Source organism: Sinohyriopsis cumingii, chromosome 1, assembly GCF_028554795.1.
Source record: "Sinohyriopsis cumingii isolate HCF-2022 chromosome 1, ASM2855479v2, whole genome shotgun sequence".
In the NCBI taxonomy this organism is placed as follows: Eukaryota; Metazoa; Mollusca; class Bivalvia; order Unionida; family Unionidae; genus Sinohyriopsis; species Sinohyriopsis cumingii.
In genome coordinates this window covers 83,999,174-84,023,063 of record NC_142961.1, presented here as the reverse complement: position 1 = coordinate 84,023,063, position 23,890 = coordinate 83,999,174, and the positions used below count along the sequence as shown (strand labels likewise).

Below are 23,890 nucleotides of genomic sequence, written 5' to 3'. Positions count from 1 at the left end.
TAAACATCAGTTTGACACCACTCGTATGTATTAAATATCAGCTTGACATGACTCAGATGTACGTGTCCACTTGACTCAGTACTATAAACATCTGTTTGACACCACTCAGATGTACATGGGCCACTTGACATATTACTGTAAACATCAGCTTGACACCAGTCAGATGTACATGGCCACATGACATAGTATTGTAAACATCATTTGACACCCCTCAGATGTACATGGGCTGCATGACATAGTACTGTCAACATCAGTTTGACACCACTCATATGTATTGAATATCAGCTTGACACCACTCAGATGTACAAGGGCCACTTGACCCAGTACTGTAAACATCAGCTTGACACCACTCAGATGTACATTGGCTGCATGACATAGTGCTGTCAACACCATTTTGACACCACTCAGATGTACATGGGCTGCATGATATAGTACTGTAAACATCAGTTGGACACCACTTAGATGTACATGGGCCACATGACATAGTACTGTAAACAAGAGTTTGACATCACTCAGATGTACATGGGCTCTTGACATAGTACTGTAAACCTCAGTTGGATACCGCTCAGATGTACATGGGTTGCATGACATAGTACCATAAACATCAGTTTGACACCACTCAGATGTACATGGGCTGCATGACATAGTACTGTAAACATCAGTTTGACACCACTCAGATGTACATGAGCCACATGATATAGTACTGTAAACATCAGTTTGACACCACTCAGATGTACTAAACATCAGCTTGATAACACCCAGATATACATGGGCCACTTGACATAGCACTATAAACATCAGTTTGACACCACTCAGATGCACCAAATGTCAGCTTGACACCACTCAGATGTACATTGGTGACTTGACTCAGTACTGTAAACATCTGTTTGACACCACTCAGATGTACATATGAATCAGATGTTCTGTTTATATTATTGAAGACTGCATTCATTGAGACCCATTGGTAAATAATCTTGAATGTCAGCTGTGCCCTACTAGTTCCTCCATTTAGGACTAATGAGCATGTGGAAGACATATCATGTTCTACTGATAGAACTCTTGTTTTATAGGGCTTGTGGCATTTATTGACCTAATTTTTCATTCTAGGCATGTTGTAAAGATAGAACTTAGGATTCCTGTTTTGCAGCTCACCAACCATCCTTCTCAAAGCAGCCATGCCCAACTTTGCTTTGTAAATAGAGATTTACCAACATCACCAGACATCATCCTCAAAGAAGTCATGCTCATCATTGCTTTGTAAATTGAGATTTACCAACATCATGATCTATTGTATTTCAGCAAAAGTTTGAAATAAACACATTTTAGTGCACAGAACAAGATATTTGAGGCTCTTTCAGTCTGATCTTTTTTAACTTTTGTCACAAATTTAGCGGAGAACTTCAAAGTAAACAATGGAAAGGGGTCTATCTTAATGACCAGTTAGGGATGGATTTGCTCTTTACTGCAAATCATGATGATTGAGTAACATAAACATAATCTGGTTCAAATTTGCATAAGCAAAGTCTCAGGTATGTGTTATTGTATTGTGTTATCATTTATTAAACCATGTTATTTCAAAGATATCTATCTTTTAAAACTCTAAATGTTGTCAAGACACTTCATTTCTAAAGGACAAGAAAACTAAAGAAAGAAATTATCCTGCCAGTGAATTAGGAAGAGTTCCAAATATATGTACATAAAAATAGAAAAATAGTCATTCTTTATTCCAGAATAGATTTTTCAAACAATCATACCCTGACTTTATTGTTATGCAGTGATTTTTATTTAATTATGTTTACTATTGAAGGAACTAAAAGAGTAAGAAGGTCTAAACAGAATTTACCTGATGAGGATTCATTATGCATTGTAAATTTATTCCTGACACAAAAATTAGTTTAGTCATATCCTGGTAAATGTTTTCCATCAAGAACAACAAAATAACTAAAGACAGGCAAGATTATAAAAATTATATAATTTCATAGTCACATGCTTTCAATAGAAAGAAAATCATGGAAAATGTTGCAAGATTATGGCTTAGTTAAAATGACTGAACTCAGAGAACTGATTTGTTTTAAAATTCAGTTTTGTAGTGGATGCTGATGGTGTTACCATGCTAAGTCAGTTGTGGCTGAAGTTAAAATACAGGGACATCTTTTCATTAAAATAAAACGAATTAAACTATGATATATTTTTCACAGATTTCTGGTACATAGTTTTCTGTGCTGTTTCATTCTGCCTCATTTAAGGCATATAATGTACAAAAGTGATCTATATTATTTCAAGCATATAATTTTGTAATCATTGTTACTTTCAGGCACATAATTTTGTGCAAAAGTGATCAATGTTATTTTCAGGCACACTTGTCTTGTGGCTAATAATTCTATCTTCTGGCAAAATTCAGGCTCCATAAGTTTGTATGCTAAAAGTGAGCCAGAATTAGGTGTGCAGTGACACACTTCTATGTCCTTCTGGTAAACAAATTCATGAGTTGCAACTTTGGCTCAACCATGTGATTACATTATACTGTTTACAAAAGCCCCAAGTCAGTTTCACACGTTATAGTGTGCATCTTACACAGAAGATGAGATTAATACAGATGTGTGAATTTTAGTTAAAACAGTTATTTATCAATTCTGAATAAGAGTTTCTTATGACAAACTCCAAATGTCTAATTAAGGCAATTTATAGTTGTTCAGCTAATCAGATCTGTTGGACATGTCTCACACATGCCAAGTTGCAGAAGCTTGATACATGATTAAAATGAAATTTTTACATTGAAGTATTACCTTGAAAGAAAGTTATACACATCTTCATGAGCCAAATTTGCAGTATTCAAGAACCATGGATTCTGATTGGTGTAAAACAGGTTATTACTAAACAATTCAAACATACATGTATATATTTAGATTTTGTTTGAAATTATATTTCTTCATTTTTCAGTTGACATGATTACAGGCAAGCCATGTATAGATTTCCTAGATGACTTTTCCAAGTGGAAAGACACCTACAGTTTATCTGACATACTTTTAACAATACAGGTGAAGTCAATGCACTTACTACTTCATCTCTATCACTTTTTCCTTCTATCAATCTATTACCTACCTACCTGCTAATCCATCTATGCTTCCATGTTATTGATCTTTCTGTTGCTTTCTGTCTGTATTACTTCCCCTTTCCATTTCTCATGCCAGTATTTTTTTTATGTTCATCTCTATATCTTTCTCATTCACTTTCTAAAATCAATGCTTAATGCATGGCTTGCAATTATGTGATCATTACATTATGACAACTTTTGATATGATGTAATTTTGTATCGAAGTGTATCATAGTTTTGTGAGTTCTGGAAGACACTGGATGGGAAATGACATGGATGTAACTTGTATCTCATATTAAAAAAATGGACAAGAAAAGTTTTTAAATGATTCTAATAATCATAATAACAACATTGTGAAAGAAAATGATAAAGTCAGCAAAAAGTATGCAAGACTTTTGGGACCCTTTTGAAATTTATGACTTGCTGTAAATTGGTAGCACAAGCTTTAGGTTGAGAAAAACAGTGTGATCTCAGTAAATTTGTAATACTGACAATATTCTCCCATCAAAACACCATTTTTGTTGTGTATTTGACAAAAGAAGTCTATGATCTTTAACCTGTGAATATTGGATGAATTTTTAAATACTCATTCAGCTTTTTGTTTACTATGTAATGGAAACTGTTCCCTATACTTTTACATGTAATAACCCTTGCTTGAGGATTCAAATAGAAGTAGCACAAGAAAATGCAGTCTATACATGGAGATAGATATTCAGTTAGAAGTAGCACAGGAATATTCCATTCAATACATGGGGATAGATACACAACTATAAGTAGCACAAGAAAATTCATACCAGTCTATACATGGAGATAGATATTCATTTAGAAGTAGCACAGGAATATTCCATTCAATACATGGGGATAGATACACAACTATAAGTAGCACAAGAAAATTCATACCAGTCTATACATGGAGATAGATATTCATTTAGAAGTAGCACAGGAATATTCCATTCAATACATGGGGATAGATACACAACTATAAGTAGCACAAGAAAATGCAGTCTATACATGGAGATAGATATTCAGTTAGAAGTAGCACAGGAATATTCTATTCAATACATGGAGATAGATACACAACTATAAGTAGCACAAGAAAATGCATACCAGTCTATACATGGAGATAGATATTCAGTTAGAAGCAGCACAGGAATATTCTGTTCAATACATGGAGATAGATACACAACTATAAGTAGCACAAGAAAATGCATACCAGTCTATACATGGAGATAGATATTCAATTAGAAGTAGCACAGGAATATTCTATTCAATACATGGGGATAGATACACAACTATAAGTAGCACAAGAAAATTCATACCAGTCTATACATGGAGATAGATATTCATTTAGAAGTAGCTCAGGAATATTCTATTCAATACATGGAGATAGATACACAACTATAAGTAGCACAAGAAAATGCATACCAGTCTATACATGGAGATAGATATTCAATTAGAAGTAGCACAGGAATATTCTGTTCAGTACATGGAGATAGATACACAACTATAAGTAGCACAAGAAAATTCATACCAGTCTATACATGGAGATAGATATTCATTTAGAAGTAGCACAGGAATATTCTATTCAATACATGGAGATAGATACACAACTATAAGTAGCACAAGAAAATTCATACCAGTCTATACATGGAGATAGATATTCATTTAGAAGTAGCTCAGGAATATTCTATTCAATACATGGGGATAGATACACAACTATAAGTAGCACAAGAAAATTCATACCAGTCTATACATGGAGATAGATATTCATTTAGAAGTAGCATAAGAATATACCATTCAATAAATGGGGTTAGATATACAACTATAAGTAGCGCAAGAAAACTCATACCAGTCTATAAGATAATGGAGATAGATTTGGACTCAGGTCACAGTTATTTTCATTATATAGTGTCTTCATTTGTTTTTCAGTACTGAACTTGTCACTGTGTCCAAATTATAATGAATCATATGTTAATAAAAAAAAAAAACCTTCAAAGATGAATTCACAGTGAAGTTCTTGTCATATGTTATTTGGCATTTCATTGACAGGCTGGGCTGTAAACAAAAGCAATGTACAATGGATCACAGATTTCACTTCAGATCAGTATCACTGCCTCATTACTCACTGTGCACTGTCACTGAAATACACACATACAACATAATGCTCAAATTCTAAAGAATAAGCAATTACTTTTTAAATCGATACCAAGAATGCCTGAATCTATCTCTTGTATCATCACCAAAATGAGAGAGGAAAAAATGCCCCAAAAATTTAAGTGACTACATTTGTGGGTTCTGAACTGGAAGTGATCACTGTGACCCAAGTCCATATGCAACAAGAAGTATTTACATGAAATTCAGACCAGCCTGTACATGGGGACAGATATAGAAAATAAAAGTACAGTAGTAAGAGAAAATTCATACCAGTCTATACATGAGGATAGATATACAACTTGAAGTAGCACAGGAAAATTCAAACCAGTCTATAACATGGGGATAGATATAAAACTATAGGTAACACATGAAAATGAATACCAGTCTAAACATAGGGATAGCTATACAACTTGAAGTTTTGCAAGAAAATGAATACCAGTCTAAACATAGGGATAGTTATACAACTTGAAGTTTGACAAGAAAATGAATACCAGCCTTTACATTTTCAAGTGATTTTGGATTTCTTGGACTTTTAGTTATGAAAAAATATAAAAAATTTAAAAACGTTCATTACTGCAACCTTTTACAAGCATTCATCCTTAAATTTGAATGTATTTGTTTCAGAGTTTATTAGCTAATCCATACCTTCACAACCCAGTGAATTCTGAGGCAGCAGAGATGATTGTTCACTCACCACATGCTTACAGACAGATGGTGCTTGACTGTGTGTCTGCTAGTCAGAGATTGGAAGGTATATTAATTTATTACATACACATTTAATCTTACATGCATGATCTGGTGTTTGATACATTTCCTTATAACACACCCAAATTCAAACTACTTATTTTTCCCTTTTTTGACATTGGCATGTAAATATTTTGAGATGTAGTGAATAAAACTTTTATGGATTCCAGCTCATTTTGAATATATTACAGTAAAGCTAGAAGTATTAGAAAGTATTAAAAGAGGGTATGTAATAAATACAGAACTACATTCATGAGTTGTTATGAGTAAGGGGAAAGAACTTATTTGATATGGCTTATGAATACATATCAGCCTGACAGCTGTATCCCTATGCCATATCAAATTCATTTTTTTTCCAACCAACTCAGAACAAATATACACATATACTGGATAGGAAGGACATTTTTTTTACACATTGTAAGATAGTCATGCGCTACAAATATTATAGCTGCCTTGTAGAGAAGATGATAATAAATTACATTGTGTAAATTCAAGTTTGTAACATGTAGTCTAATTGTTTTATTTAACTTATTAGGGTTTTCACTGAACAGACACAACTTTATTCTCAAGTTTAAGCACTGTAGTATATAGCAAATTGGAACATATGGATTAATTACGGCCCTATTTGAAGATCAGTGGATTAGTTAGGGCCCTATTTAAAGATTAATGGATTAATTAGCACCATATTTGAAGACTAATGGATTTTTAATAATAATGGATTTTAAATATAATGATTAATTAGTCCATATTTAAAGATTAATGGATTAGTTAGGGCCCTATTTGAAGATTAATGGATTAATTAGGACCATATTTAAAAATTAATGGATTAATTAGGGTCCTGTTGAAAGAGCTCACATTATGAGTAATTGCATTGCCTATCCACCCATCTACAAATTGGTTTCTTAAAGATAACTTTACTGAGAATTGTTGGATTTCAGTTTGATATGGCATACAGTGTTATATTGATGAGACCTTAAATGAATTTGATTTCCAGCTTTCTGTGTCATCATTTGCTCCCCATGTCATTGGCCATGAGAGCTTATGGCATATCTCTGTATCCATCATTTGTACATCATTTGTTATGCAGTTGTCAATAATTGCTATTTTAAACTTGTACTCACAACCACTGGCTCAATTTTGACCAGATGTAAGACAGAGCATCTTGGCATGAACTTCTTTCAAAATTATACAGATGATGCAAATCCATTATCAGATATGTTCACTAAAAATAGTAAATCCCCATTAAAGTATTCTTCTGAAAACTGCTGAATAGAATTTTATCAAATCTGACCAAAGAGTCATTCAGGCAGCAAAATCTATCAATTTGTAAAGGATTGGTGCCAGATTGGCTGATATTACCTGAAAATGAAAATATAAGTGAAAATAAAGCATACAAATGACAATACTTTTTATTTCCATATTAAATATCAATATATCCAAGAGCTGTCATGTGATCATACCACATTTCAAGGTACAGCGTAAGAATACATGAACCTGTAGCCAGACTTACAATATGGCTGTTCTCATTGTACTCTTGCTTAATCATACAAGACCAAATGATGCTACCGAAATTTTTAAATCTGCTGGTCAGTAGTGAATGTCTGTGTTACTTATATCTCTGCTTGAAATATTTATGAATGTAGTTTATTTCTAGTCATGACCTATCTCAACATTTTCCCTTCAGCTGGAGCCTTGATCACCCCACATGAAGGGCTGGAATCTCGAGTACGATTTGAACTCCCAGAGGGTTCCACAAAACAATTTGAAGCTCAAAAATCTGCCCCACCAAGGATAAGCAAGCTTTCATTTGAAGACTATCATATAACATGGAGTGGTATAGCAACCTCTAAAGCAAAACAAGACTCCAAAAACCCATGTAAGTAGCACTCATACATATGATGGAAAAGACAGGCTATTTCTGGACAGAGCTGAAGATTTCCAAAATTTGGATAGGAGATTTCACCTTAAAGGAGGGCGGATTTTCATCGACCCAATTTTTAGCATACAAATGGAAAAATATTACAACTACTAAACAAATTTATGTTATGGTAATATCACCTTATCAAATCAGTCCTAACACAGTAACTTGTTGCTGTACATACTCTCCTTATGTGTACCACTAGTAGGGATGGATTGGTACCAGGTCCAGCAGTCCTGGGCCTGGCTGTGTTTTGCACAACCTGGAAATACTCAGCCTGGTTTTAAGATAAAAATTTGAACTTGCCAGGTCAGAATCCTCACCCCACCTTCTGTCTTTCTGTCTATCAGTAATAAAATAATTTAAAAAGAACTGAAAAAAACCCCATTTTATGGTTGATTAAAATGGGGGGGGGAGAGGGTGTTGTGGAAACTAGATAAAATGAGAGTGGAGAAACCTGACCTAGTTAAAATAGACTCAGCTGGGTACTCAGCAGAATTCCCTACCTGCATCTATCCATAACCACTAGCATTTTTAAAAGTTCTTAGTAGATCATTGCCTGGATTATATTGGTTGCAGAGGTTGCAGCCTGAAATTTCCTCAGAATAGAAAATGTCCTTTCAGTATCTGCATTGGAATATGGGAATGTTAGTACAACTCTACTGAGTCCACCAAGAAGTTTAAGTCGGCTGTTTTAATGTCAGTATGATTCATTACTCAAAGCACAAACCATCACACACTTTGTAACTTTTAGCCTGATTTGTGGACACTGTTTATGTCATCATTATCATCACTTTTAAATAATCACAATCAGATCCAGAAAACTAATATCACATGATAGTATTGTAGAAAAAGACAAAGACCTCATTCATCCCAGGCATTATGGGTTACAATGGGAGTTAGTGACAGGTACATTTGTCTGGTTTACATCCACGTCTTCAAACATTTAAAATAAGGTCATTGGTCACATTTTGCAGGTGGTTGATAATGAGAGTGAGTGTTCATAATAAATTATTCATATTATTACTATGAAATTGAGATTATGATTTTTTGCAAGCAATAAAATAGTCACATTATGAGTAGTTTTTGTCCATTAGCATGAAAACATTTGTGCAATTTCCTAATTCAGGAACACTAATTTGACTATATTTAAAAAATGATCTGCTACCAGAAACAGGAGATTATGTTTTGCTGTAAAGTTGGCAAACAGATGCCTTGGCACATTAACTTTATTCACATTTAATGCAGATTCCATGAAAATGAATTTCAGTAATGTCATATTTGTTGTGGCAAATAATATCCCTTTATGAGATGCAGTTTCTGTATGATGCATTATGTCAGTCTTCTTGCCACTGTAACATATTTTAAAATCAGCTTTACAAGAAGAGCAGAATACATATTCATGTCCCTTTCAACTTGATTGCAGCCTCCAAAATTCCAGTTTGCATCAATCATATAGTTTTGTGTGATATTTCAGTTATTTTTGGATTTTGGTGTTTTGGCATTGCTCAGAGGATTCTGTCCAAATTACCTTTTGTATTATATATAATAGACAATGTAATGTTTATTGTTTTATGATGATTGAGCTATGTAGTAATCCAGCCATAATCAATAAGTGTCTTTCATCTTTATGGAATTACTTCTGCTCACACATAATATAATCCACCTGGACTAATTTCAAACTTAGAAGCAAGCTAACCTTTCCAACAGGATCAGAGGGTGAAATTAGTAACTACATTGCCTTGCCCAACTTAAGCCAGTTCACAATCACATGATCACAGGCAGTATTACTGTAAATATGCAATGCTGGAACCAGAATTAAAAAATGGAAAGGTTTTATTTTTCAATAATAATTTTACTTATGCTGGAGATTTTAAGGAGTGATGGGTGGAAAGGGACTCATTACTAATCTCAGGGGGAAAATGCTCTTGTGCAGGAAGTTTGCATGTATGGGCACTGATTGACGCATTTATAACAGTTTGCTCAGAAAATTCATCCTGTTGGTGACAATCCAATATTAAATGTAATTAGAGAATTTGTTTCTGTCAAATTTTTATTCTTTGGGTTATAATTTCTAGTTCAAAACAATATGTATACAGAGTATAACTCTTTTCCCCAAAACACTGGGCTAGTGTTTGGAAGACACTGGTATAAATTTGCAAACATTTTGTCATTTATTCTTCTGTTTGAAAGGAGCAACCTTTTTCATCAACAAAACTTTTTTAGGGTCATTTTTATTAGTACAACACTCTTTATACTGGTGTTGAGAATTAGTATGCAAAGTAGGTTGGATTGAAGTGTGCAAATGGAACAGCAAGAACAGAAACAGTAGAAACTCATCAGGGCACCCTGCATAGCAAATGAAAATTCATTTCTAGCTTAAATCTGTCACATTTAGCTTCAAATAGTCAGTTCTTATTGGTTTTCAGAGAATTAAGGCATGTATACATTTCAATTAATGATGGTAAAGAATGTATTGATTTCATTTAATGACTACACCAAAAGTATTTGTTTAATTAATGACTTGAAGGAAGGTAACTATTTCATTTAATGACTGGGAAGAAGGTAACTATTTCATTTAATGACTTGAAGGAAGGTAACTATTTCAGTTAATGACTGGGAAGAAGGTAACTATTTCAATTAATGACTGGAAGGAAGGTAACAATTTCAATTAATGACTGGAAGGAAGGTAACTATTTGAATTAATGGCTGGAAAGGATATAGATTTTAATTAATGACTAAAAAGAATGTACATTTCAGTTAATGGCTGGAAGGAATGTATATGTTCCAGTTAATGACAGGAAAGAATGTTTTTATTTCAATTACATGTAATGCCTGGAAAGAAATGATCTGTTTAATTAAAGACTGAGAGGTATCTATTTTAATTAATAACTGAAAAGAATGTATATGCATCAATGAATGACTGGAAAAAATGTATATGTTTCAATTAATGATTGGAAAGAATGTATCTGGTTCATTTAATAACCAGAAAGAAATTAGTGTTTAATTAATAACTGGAAAGAAGGTATCAATTTCAATTAATGACTGGAAAAAGGTATCTATTTTGAATAATGACTAAAAAAAGGTATCAGTTTTAATTAATGTCTGGAAAGAAGGTATTTTGTTTCAATTAATGACCGGAAAGAAGGTATCTGTTTCAAATAATGACTGGGAAAATGGTACAGTACATGTTTCAAAAGATAAATAACCATTTTCAATGTTGCATTTTGTTTTGGACATAATTCACTCACACAGGCAGATCCAGGGATTATTTGAACATATTCCACACACACAGGGATTATTGTAAACAAGCATTTGTGTACTGGAATAAATACCAGTCTTCAAGTCATTATTTCTGAAGTAATATACAATTAAGGATTAATAATACAGCACCATTCAGTAAACTGAATGCTTTTCTGTCCTCTCTCTGTCATGCAAATTTAACATTCATACGTGATATACTTTTTCTTCTTCAGTTTTAGAAGTAATTAAAGATAATACATTGCACCAGAAAATCCATTTGGGATTACCCAGGGAAGAAATAGAAGAACAAATGAAAAGGCAGTTAGAAGAGTAAGTTTATATATTCACATATTATTATTGGTTCAGGTTTAAATGGCTTGCTAAATCTTTTTATTTCACTACACCTTGCCATAGTTCAAACTGAATAGTACATGTTTACTTCTGAGATAAAGTACAGCACTACAGCTCTGTACACGTTCATAAAGTTGAATAGTACATGTTTATTATGTAGTGTAAAGTACAGCTCTGTACATGTTCATAAATTTAAATAGCACATGTTTAATGTGTGAGGTAAAGTACAGCTCTGTATGGGCTCATACATTTGAATGGTACATTAATGTTTTTAGTGAAGTACAGCTCTGTACAAGTTCATACATTTGAATAGGACATGTTTCATGTGTGAGGCACAGTACAGCTCTATACAAGTTCATACTTTTGAATAGTATATGTTTCATGTTTGAGATAAAGTTCACCTCTCTATGTGTTCTTACATTTTAATAGTACATTTCACCTTTGAGGTAAAGTACAAATCTGTACATTTTCATACATATGACTTATACCTGTTTCACTTTTGAGGTAATGTACAGTTCTGTACATATTTTTATTAGTACTAGTTTCACATGTGAGGTAAGTATAGTTTTGTACAAGTTCATACATTTGAATACCGCATGTGTGAGGTAAAGTACAGCTCTGTTCATTTTCATACATTTGAATTGTACATGTCCCATGTGTGAAGTAAAGTACAGCTCTGTTCATTTTCATACATTTGAATTGTACATGTCCCATGTGTGAAGTAAAGTACCGCTCTGTACATATTCATTTGTTTTGATAGTACATTTGATCTTTCTTGTAAAGTACAAATCTATACATTTTCATACATTTATATCACAGTAGATTCTTACATGTGTATATCTACAAATACTTTTCCTGATCATAAAAAAATACATTAGAAGTACATCCACCGCCTTGCAAATCCAGTTACCAAAAGAGTTAACAAATCATCTGCTCACCAAGGTCAAAGCCCAGTGAGAGTAGTGTTCATACACCAGGAAATTATACTCCAGGTATATTTCTGTTTCTAGTTCTATTTTTGTCATAGACCAATACTTTGCACTTATCAAAATTTGTCATACAATAGGCATCTCTAGTACTTATATTCATCATAGTACTGGACCTTGTCTGTCAAGTAGTAGTTTGTTATTACATGTTGTAAGGTCATGTATATAATATCCAATGGCATTTTTTTTTATCATTGAGTGGAAGTTCAACACAATGCTATACCAATTTCTCCTGTGTATGCCATAATTTCTCTCTATATATTTACAGGTGTCAATACAGTGATCATGATTTAGTTCATTTGATGTAAATTCAGACATGTAAACCTCCTGAATGGGAGGGTTTTCCTCTCAAGATGAGGGGTGCCTCCCATCCCTCCACTCTCTGAATTCTCCTGTGTATTCAAAATTATTATTCAGAAATGTTATTTACCCCACACTCAATTAATTCTTCTGTGTACTCAAAACTTTTATTAAATCTTTTTCCATTTTTTTCACACCTTGATTCTAATGTAGTATATTTACATCAACACTGCCTGCGATCACATGATTGTGAACTGGCTTAAGGCAATTTATTTGTTGATTTCAAGCAGCATAAAACAATAAAATAATCAGCATCACTTTGACTCCATGGCAGGTTTGGTTGGCTTTGGTGTTCGAGGTATGTTGACACTGATTATGTTATGTATGATCAGATGTAATTCCAAAAAGATTAAAGAGATTAATTAATTAAGGTTGGATCCCTAAAGAGCTCAATTGGAACAAACAGTTGGTTTGGCCATGGTGTTTTAAAGTTTATCAAGATGCCTGAGTGCATGTTTTCTCCCAATTCTAACACACCTGAATCTAAGCAACTGAAATCATCACATAAAATTTGGTGATGGATAGAAATGGGAATTTCATTTGATGGAATCATGTTCAAGGGACATGAATGTAAATTCTACCCTTCCCATAAAGCAGATTATAAAATATGTTATGGTGGCAAGAATGAGATTATGTGTCAAGCAGCATATCAAAACATATTAAATGTGAAAACACCATCACTGAAATCCATCTTTGTAGAATCTGTAGGGAAAGATACACATGCTGAGAAACTGTTTGCCAAAATGTTATTGCCTAACATAATCTCCCATTAAAAGTAGCACATCATTTATCAGATGTAGTCAAAATAATATTAGCTGACATGAAAATCTCAAATATTCTCGTATAAACAGTGGTGCAAGTAAACCTTTATTTCTCCAGTCCCAGTCTTGTTTGTTCTCACACTCCAGGAAGAAATGGACAATATTTCAGCTCAGGCTGTGTCTTCTCTGATACATTGTTTATCTTATCTTCATTTATGGAACTAACTCAAGACCAATGCATTTCTGGTGCATTGTCAGATGATGAGATTAGGGCAGTCACCAACAGCATCACATATGAGCACAACTTCTTTCTAACTCACATTATCCTTGCAGTGGGTTTGAGGTGAGAAATGGCATGTCTTAGCTTTATATCAGAGCCCTTTCATCCCGAGTGGCTTTGTCTGACCTGATGTGACCTATACCAGCAGCAGAACAGGATACCTTCTTGTTACAATGTTTAGCAGTATCATAGTTATACAGGTGACTCTACTTCCACTGATTTGCAGGAGTGAAAATGATTTCTCCAAACTGCATCCATATGTAAACCATGTCAAGTGAAACCCCAATTTAGCATGATTCATTACAGCACAAATTTGGATATAATTCCATCATGGCATTGCTCCCAAAACTGTATGAAGACATTTTGTATAACAACAAAAAAATAAATGTGTTCAACGCATAAAAAATAATGTGTAAAAAGTTCATTATTATTTTGGGGACAATATCATGTATGAATTTGAATATAACTTATTTTCATGGCTCCCAAAATTTTACAATAACTTCTTCAAGTTTTTGAAAGTTTTGTGCCAAAATAAGCAAGAGATTGATTTAATAATTTGGCAAGATGTGCTGTCTTCTTGAGGAATAAAGTGTCCTATGATTGCATCTTTCTTTATATGAATAAAGTTGTTAAACATTTTTATTTGTGAATGTTAATTTAAAATGTGCCAGTAGTCAATAGCTGCACTTTGATCTTAGTTTATTTGTTTAAAGATGTCAGCTCTAAAGTGTTTATCTTATTTTTACTGATCTATGATTAAGAAAGCCATTAAATCTTCTTTGTGTTTGTTTTCAATGCATTCTGTGTACAATTGTTGCTCAAACAATAGCTGTCATATGTTTGCTTATATGTTAAACTGCATACACAGCCAAGCACCAAACAATGCAGTGGTTGATAAAATATATTTACCTGAATTTATAAATCAATTAATATAAACAATTGTTAATCATCAAAGTCAAACACACATCTAAATGTTGTTCGAATTATAAGCCAATGATATATGACACATCAAAGAAATGAAAGTCAGCAACATGTGCACCAGTGAATAATGTCATCCATTCTCAATAAAAATGACCCCATTGTTCGTATACATTTATTCTTGCTGAGATGTTCAAACAGATGTCAGAGTCTTAATTAGTGGGTATTTATGATCGATGATGGTACACACAATGTAATGCTTTTACTGTTAAAGATAAGCTTAAAGCCCTGGACAAGATTATGTCCAGTGTTAAACATAATTAGCTGGTGAGTTAGGTGTTCATGAGTCGACCATCCAAGAATGGAAGAGCAGCTGAAAAATCAATGTTTCTTGTTTTAAAAAAACCCAATAAAGTCTTCTGACTCACAGCAGAGAAATTCTAGCAGTATGAAATTTGTACAGATACCATTATTGACCTTGGGTGTATATCTACATAGATATTGAACTGTAAATGTGCTTTATCCTTTCGTTACATAATATTGCTAATATTGTTTTACACTGAATTCAGACTTATAATGATCTTTGACAAAATTACTCAATATTATACTTCTGTGTCCATATTTTTGATGGAATTATTATGGATTCACTCTCAATTGCAGGTGAATACATGGTGCTAATACTCAAACTATTCATGCTATACATTAGACATGTTGTATATATATATGTACCGGTGCATGCTTGTCTGAATAAAGTAAAATATTATATATGCAATATTTTACTTTATGTGTATTTCTCATTATTAAAAAAAGTAATGCATTCATTGACCCCATCTGTTTCAGCCATGACACTCTGATGTACGGGAGATTCCACAATAAGCCTACAGTAGAAGAGGAAAAAGCCACCAAGTTGGCTAGACTACACAGGATGAGGAAAATATACATTGCACCTCGCATTTCACCCAGTAAGGCAATACAGAACTTACCATGAATTAAGGGGTATCAAAACATGGGAAAGTCACTTGACACTTCCTTGTCTCAGAATACATACCCCACTATCTGAAATTTTCTTGCCTCCAAAATACATACTCCACTACCTTGCTTTTGTAAATACATCAAAGTATTTCTGTTGTCTGTTCTTGTAGTTAATGCCTTTATTTGGACTCACTAAATATGAGGGTGACAAAAGTCTGTCACAGTGATTTAATAGCACAGGTGCAGTCATGTATTTATCAACATGTATATACTTATTAAGATTTGTTCATATTAACTTGTGTAATATTGGCCACCAATATTTGTCATGCCTACTATGAGGCTGTGTCAATAGAGTAATGAGGGACCTCCATCTTATACATGAAAGGGCTGAGGAATGCAGATGACACAATTGACTGTCCATTCCAATCAAACATTCCTTTTTCTAAAAAGAAATTATCTGTATGTGAAGACTTGATGCCACATTATATTTTATATGTATTTGAAGATTTTATACCCCATTACATTTTGTCTGTATGTGAAGATTTGGTACCCCATTACATTTTATCTTTATGTGAAGATTTGGTACCCCATTATATTTTATTTGTAGGTAAAAATTGGGTACCCCATTACATTTTGTCTGTATAAATTATGAAGATTTGGTACCCCATTACATTTTATCTGTATGTGAAGATTTGGTTCCCCAATTACATTTTGTCTGTATGTGAAGATTTGGTACCTCATTACATTTTATCTGTTTGTGAAGATTTGGTTCCCCATTACATTTTATCTGTATGTGAAGATTTGGTTCCCCATTACATTTTGTCTGTGTGTGAAGATTTGGTACCCCATTACATTTTGTCTGTATGTGAAGATTTGGTACCCCATTACATTTTATCTGTATGTGAAGATTTGGTTCCCCAATTACATTTTGTCTGTATGTGAAGATTTGGTACCCCATTACATTTGATCTGTTTGTGAAGATTTGGTTCCCCATTACATTTTATCTGTATGTGAAGATTTGGTACCCCATTACATTTTATCTGTATGTTTTGTCTGTATGTGAAGATTTGGTACCCCATTACATTTTGTCTGTATGTGAAGATTTGGTACCCCATTACATTTTGTCTGTATGTGAAGATTTGGTACCCCATTACATTTTATCTGTATGTGACTTCTCATGTATATTTTGTCTGATACAACTTTGTTGTATGAGAATATCAGGGCTAAAATCTTCACATATAGAAGAAATTTTAGAGGTGAAAAAATTAATGGGTTGAATAACATTCTTAGAATGTTAAACATGATATGAAAGTAATGAAGACTGTACATTTGCTTTAGATATAATCTGTTTGCTTTCCTTGATGCCATGAAGTAAATAAACTAGTTTCTGTGATGTTATAATGTCATGCAGCATTGCCACTAGTTTCTGTGATGTCATAATGTCATGCAGCACTGTCACTACACATTTTTTGTGATGTCATCATGTCATACAGCATTGTCACTACACAGTTTCTGTGATGTCATAATGTCATGCAGCATTGTCACTACACATTTTTTTTTATGTCATCATGTCATACAGCATTGTCACTACACAGTTTCTGTGATGTCATAATGTCATGCAGCAGTGTCATTACATTGTTTCTCTGATGTCATCATGTCATACAGCATTGTCACTACACAGATTCTGTGATGTCATAATGTCATGCAGCACTGTCATTACATTGTTTCTCTGATGTCATAATGTCATACAGCATTGTCACTGCACAATTTCTGTGATGTCATAGAATGTCATGCAGCTCTGTCATTACACAGTTTTTTGGATAAAATAATTCTTACCTTTCCAGTGTGCTTCATTTCAAACAAACTTATGAAATGTGTTGAATAATTTCAATAGTTTGCTTGCCAAGGCTTGCAAAAGAGAAGTTTTCTTACTAATTTAACATTTTATTTTATGTGGCTGCTCATGTGAGATCCCGTATATTACTTGAACAATTTGTATGGCTATTTTATATGGCCACTATTCTTTATAAAGTTGACAAAAATGTTTTTCACGCTACATTGAAAATGGTATGCAATATCATAGCTATGTCATCGATGTTGAACTTATTATTAGTACTATTAGCAATTTTCTGACTAGCCAAAAAAATCAGATGACATTCATGCCAGGGAGTAGATGGCTGTTATTGCTAATTTGCACTTGGTGTGGCGAGGCACATGCCTACATTCAACATCACATAAGTCCCATCATGCCCAGACCAATATGATGACAACCTTTGAGTGGCCGGTGCTGTTTGGAGGCAAAATGGAGGAAGTGAGGAGACAGCAGCTCAGGAACTTCTCCTCCAACTTGCTGTTCAGCCTCCACTGTTGTGCAGACCAAATCAATCTGCACCTTAAAAAAAAACTGACTCTTTTTCCTGGTAAATGTCAGGAAAGAGGATATTACCTTTCAAGCTCTTTCAGCCTAGCTAAAGTGTGCTATACACTCAGCATACTCAAGTCTCCAAAGATCATAGTTGCCTCATGATCCTTTCAGCTGAAGAAACTAGAGTGATCTCTTAGAGACTCAGTTTCAAGCATAATGTTTTAACCTGAGATAATAGAAGCTGTTGGCTAGCATGCACCGTCAACCTTCTGTGGCTTTTACCTCTGGGGTTTAGCTTTGCAGATACAAAATTTGAATTTGTACCTGATGACATTACTTTTAAAATCCCCCATCCTCCCCAACACACACTGATACATTGCTCAGCTTAAAACTAATGACACCTGGTGGTAGCAGTGGAGGTAATGGGGAGGAGTTACCACCCTTCTTGTACACAATATATATATGGAAATGCGTTTTAGGCTTTTTGGGAGGGCTGGATTCAGGATGTAGCAAACTTATTTTCCTAATGTTAAAGTGACAAGGCATGTATTTTCAGAGAGACATACGTCCCTGAAAAATTTGCTTTCTTGGATCCTATTTTGCCAGCACTTAAGAAACTAGTATGTGATTGTATTTCAAGAGAAGTAACAACCATGCCAAATTTTGGTTAGTGTAACTAATTTTCATGCTTGAGTAAATTTTGTGGCTTCAGTATCTGTTTGCTATACCCTATTTATTTATGCTAATCAAACTAGCATATTGATACATCTCAAGACAGTAACCATCATACTAAAACTAGATAACTGTGACCTTATTTTTGCACTTGTGTGACTTTTGTATTTTCAGCTATCAAATTATTACATAATCATTATCTTGGGCTGTTTCACCTGAACTCATGAAAATTTGTATAAAATGAGAGTAACTCAATCATATCAAAAGTAGGTCACTGACAAAATTTTCTGGCTTGAGTGACAACTTTTTTCTATATGAGTCTCTGGTCTGTCTGCTACTCCAAATGGTCTCCTGTTGGCAAGGGGTTGCACTTATGAGTAAACACCTTATTTACATATTAAACTGAGGTAAATTAATCAAGTCTATTTTTCAAAACCAAGGATGTAATCATTTTGTAATTTATATTTACATATTAAAAATTTAAAATGGGGACAAAGTGAATGTGAACTTCATAAAAAATATTTTTAATTTCAGCACATTCCCATCTGGAAACTTTGCCCCCTCCCCCAACAAAGATGGAGGGTAAGGAGGAGCCATGGGACAAGGAGGTAGATGATTTGGTGGACTGGTCCTCCAAACTGGATGAAGCTGCTCTGGACAAACAATTAGCTTAATAAAGTGCTCTTGATAGGCAGCTCTCTTTTCATTTTCCAGTTTCGCCTTACATTGGAAAACATATAGCCTTTCATACTGATGGAGAACAATGTGATTTCAGTACATGTGGAAATGTTTTTACTGAAACAACACCTATACAGAGTGAAGATTTTCTTTCATAAAAGAGTATTTATTAAAACCTAGATTCTGTGTGAATTCAGATCTTTGGATACAAACCAATAAACTGTAAATGTGCTTTACTAGTCCATGTTGTACATTCTGGAATCAAGTGTTACAGGAGATATTCACCTCATGCTAAGATAAAGTGGAAAACAGCAAGTGTTTTAAACTAAAATCACATTGTATGAACACTGACATGTAATGAATTAAAAAGGAACTAAAGTACCAACTTAACATGATGTAAAATAAGTAAAAGTGTCTTTGCTTTTAACTTATATTCAGTGATGTCTCTTTTCTTAGAAATGTATTTTTGATAACTGTCATTCTTGTAACTATAACAAAATAGTTGTATTGATACTTGTAAAACTTTTCTGTGAGTAAAGTGATTCTGACTACTGTGAACACACATCAGCAACATTCTGAATACAAATGGACACATGGGATACCCAAAATGTCTAGACCGATAGCTCCATTTAATTTGAGACAATTGGATATTGAGTATATCTTGGACATATTTGTTACATCACTTGAGATTTTGATATTGCAACTCTTATTAGGTACTCCTCAAGCACAAATTCTCTATATTCTCTCAGGTTTAAATGCTAAACCAGACAAACAAAATGGTGCCTGAGCCCATCCTTTTCCCTCTATCTAAATGCTAAAAATGTAGCCTTAGCCCATATTTTCCCTCTATCTAAATGCTAAAACAGGCTAACAAAATGTAGCCTGAGCTCATACTTTTCCCTCTATCTAAATGCTAAAATAGGCCAACAATATGTAGCCTGAGCCTATACTTTTCCCTCTATCTATATGCTAAAATAGGCTGACAAAATATAGCCTGATCCCATATTTTTCCCCCTATCTAAATGCTAAAACTGGCTAACAATTCTTTTTTAGCTTGATCCAGTTCCTTTCCCCTCTCTTTAAGTGCTAAAAGCTTAGAAATTTAGCTTCATCCTGTGCTTTTCTCTAGGATTTGTAATCTCTTGGTACAGAAAAACCAAAATAGGCAGTCGAGTCTTTGTCTCAATCATGAATCAGAACTTATCTTAAATGTACATGTTTTTAAATGTAAAATGTATGTTATTGAACATAGCAAAGCTGACATGTTAGAATAATTGTCAAGCAAATGGAAAATGGATTGTCCTGTACATTCAACATTTTACTAATGTCTTAAAGGTTACATGTTACATATAGCTCTTATAACAAGAGTACTGTGAATGGTACATTATACACCTGCTCCATGTTTATTAAATATGTGGGTGTAGGTGTCAACATTGTTTATTCTGGAGATTATTGAGCAGTGCTTCTCAAAGATCTTGATGCTATCTTCATGATATGTGATCTCAAAATAAACTTACTGTGCAGAAAATCTAGGTTTTTTTCCTCTGACCCTGAGTGTAAGCTATCCACAAAGTTTGATTTAGGAGCTTAAGTTATTGTGCAAACCAGATTTTTCTTCAAGTTTCACTGACCTAGATTTTTGATCATTTGACCCCCAAAATAAATAAGCTTCTTCCTTAAGTGCAAATTTTACTAAAGTTATTATGAAAACAAGATTCTTCTTTCGATACATTGATTTTGGCTTTGACCTTTCGACTCCAAAATCAATAGGCATCTAACTTACCTAAAGAGAAAGCCATCCACAACCTTTAGTGATGGTACATACTGAAATTCTGGTCAGAAACCATTTTAAAATTTTCAGCCACAATGACCTTTTGACCTCAGAATTGATATGCTTCCTCACTGCTCCAGGTGCATGCCATCCAAAAAGTTTAGTCCTTGTCTGTGATGTAGAACTTTAAAGCATAATCAATAGGTTTCTTCTTTTTCCCAAGTGCAAGCCCTCCACAACCTTTGGTAATGGCTGAGAGTATAAAACTAAAGTTATTGTGTTGAGGGGTAAAAGGTAATAAATGACTGTACAGACAGACAGACATCATTACAAAATTTAGTCTGTCTTTTGGTGGGCACATACAATATCAAATTGTAAAGAGTTTGATAAGTTTCTTTTTATATCTAAATCTTACAAGTTTTACAAAATTTTATAACTTAAAAATATTTTCTTAATATTGCCTCATCCACATTATAAATTTATTAATTATGTAAAAGCTATCAAATAAATTTTATGGAAAATTTATATGCGCTCACTATACAAGTATTCAAGGAAAATCAATCATGAAGAATAAGGAGTTAAATAAAAACAATTTCATTAATTAACATATTGGTGCTCTCATTAGTATTTGAGTATAGTAGTAAAATTTCTTCTCCAATGATGTATCAAATATCTTACTCATTTAGCAAACAAATGCAACAAAATAATGAACCAAATGCCTTAATAATGATTATAATGTGCAGTCCGTTGTCAAAACTTAAACAATATTAGGTAAAATGGCAATTTTAATTAGTTTATAATTTAATTCATAGATCTGCAGCAGAGTTGCACATATACATGAAACTATAAATTATCCTTTTGTATTATAAATGACAATGTAGATCACTTTTTTCTTTTTTTGTTGTCTTCCAAAATACAAGTCTCATGAATCAGCTTTAAACTACTGAGCTATATTCAGTGTTGTCTTTCAAAATACAAGTCTCATGAATCAGCTTTAAACTATTGAGCTATACTCAAGTGTTGTCTTTCAAAATACAAGTCTAATGAATCAGCTTTAAACTACTGAGCTATACTCATTGTTGTCTTCCAAAATATAAGTCTCATGAATCAGCTTTAAACTACTGAGCTATACTCAAGTGTTGTCTTTCAAAATACAAGTCTAATGAATCAGCTTTAAACTACTGAGCTATACTCATTGTTGTCTTCCAAAATATAAGTCTCATGAATCAGCTTTAAACTACTGAGCTATACTCAAGTGTTGTCTTTCAAAATACAAGTCTAATGAATCAGCTTTAAACTATTGAGCTATACTCATTGTTGTCTTCCAAAATTTAAGTCTAATGAATCAGCTTTAAACTACTGAGCCAACCTCAGTGGTTTGATTCTCATTTTTCTAAACAAAAGAAAAGAAAATTCTGTCACAGGTTATACATTGAATCAAGTACTATAAATCAAGTAAAATGTATTTATACTCCAATTTTCACAACATTAACATAAGCTTTACTGAGCTTTTATATCAACATTATTAATCTATAAGACATGTGCAAAATATAAATGCAAACCAAAGTATCATGTATCATATGCTATGACTAGCAACATTCAATGACAAATTACATAAATAAAATACAACTGACAAAATACATAATATTCAAAGACTTAACTGTGTTTCTGGTCTGGGGAGGGGAAGAGGTTATAGTTGAATTAAGTCATAATCTGGAACAAAGTTTGCTCTCTAATTCATAATCTGAAACCATCTGCTAACACAATAGTTTCGATAAAAGAATACACGAGACTTGCTTTCCTTTCAGCTGACTAACACATTAACCCCTGCCGACGAGTTTACGTGGCAGGAGGTAGTAGCCTACTGCCGAGCTCTGTAGCATCAAGGTCTTAGTGACCACTATCCTACTTTTTTGACAAGAAAGGTTAAATGCAAGAAAAATAAGAAAAATACACATAAAACGATTACTTACAGATCGTTCAAAACTTTTAATGAAGAACAATTTCTCAATGACCTATATAAAGTTCCATGGAGTATGATCCAAAATTTGGACGACATAGATGAAGCCATGAGGGTGTGGACTGACTTATTTATGGATGTAGTATCTAAGCATGCACCACTGAAAGTACATCGAGTAAAGACTGATATTCAACCTAATTGGCTTACTACTGAAATCCTAGATGCTATGAAAACACGAGACAAATTCAAGGCTATGGAAAACCATGCACAATATAAAGTATGGAGAAATAAAATAACAAGTATGATCAAAAAGGCTAAAAAAAACTTATTATCAATCATTGCTTGAAAACAAAAAGAGCAACACAAACTCCATTTGGAAAGTCTTCAATGAACTCACTGGAGGAACGCACAAAAAATAGACAAATAAAAATCACTCACTTCCAGTAAATGACACCATAGTCACTGATGAAACTGACATTGTAAATGTTTTCAATGATTTTTTCATCAACATTACCACAAAGTTAAAAGAGCCAGTGATAGAAAACAACTTTAATGAACTGAAAAAGTTCTGCAGCAGTAAAATCTCAAAGGAGGTATGTTTCTCTATCCCACCAGTGTCAAAAAACTTTGTTAAAAAATGTCTCAGTGAACTTGATACCAAGA

General features: G+C 33.4%; 1 protein-coding gene across 3 annotated transcripts in view; it reads left to right on the top strand.

Annotated features, from left to right (window-relative positions):
• The window catches only part of LOC149807256 (ubiquitin-conjugating enzyme E2 U-like), a 37,128-nt gene extending 16,104 nt beyond the window's left edge, over window positions 1–21,024 (top strand). For all 3 annotated transcript variants that reach the window (XM_089964095.1, XM_089964090.1, XM_089964101.1), the window contains 6 exons: window positions 2,941–3,038; window positions 5,873–5,999; window positions 7,677–7,868; window positions 11,387–11,483; window positions 15,650–15,771; window positions 19,353–21,024. In XM_089964095.1, coding sequence (XP_089820221.1) covers window positions 2,941–3,038; window positions 5,873–5,999; window positions 7,677–7,868; window positions 11,387–11,483; window positions 15,650–15,771; window positions 19,353–19,492 — 776 coding nt within the window. In that variant the 3' untranslated portion in view covers window positions 19,493–21,024. The remainder of the gene's footprint in view (window positions 1–2,940; window positions 3,039–5,872; window positions 6,000–7,676; window positions 7,869–11,386; window positions 11,484–15,649; window positions 15,772–19,352) is intronic.
• Window positions 21,025–23,890: the final 2,866 nt, after the last annotated feature.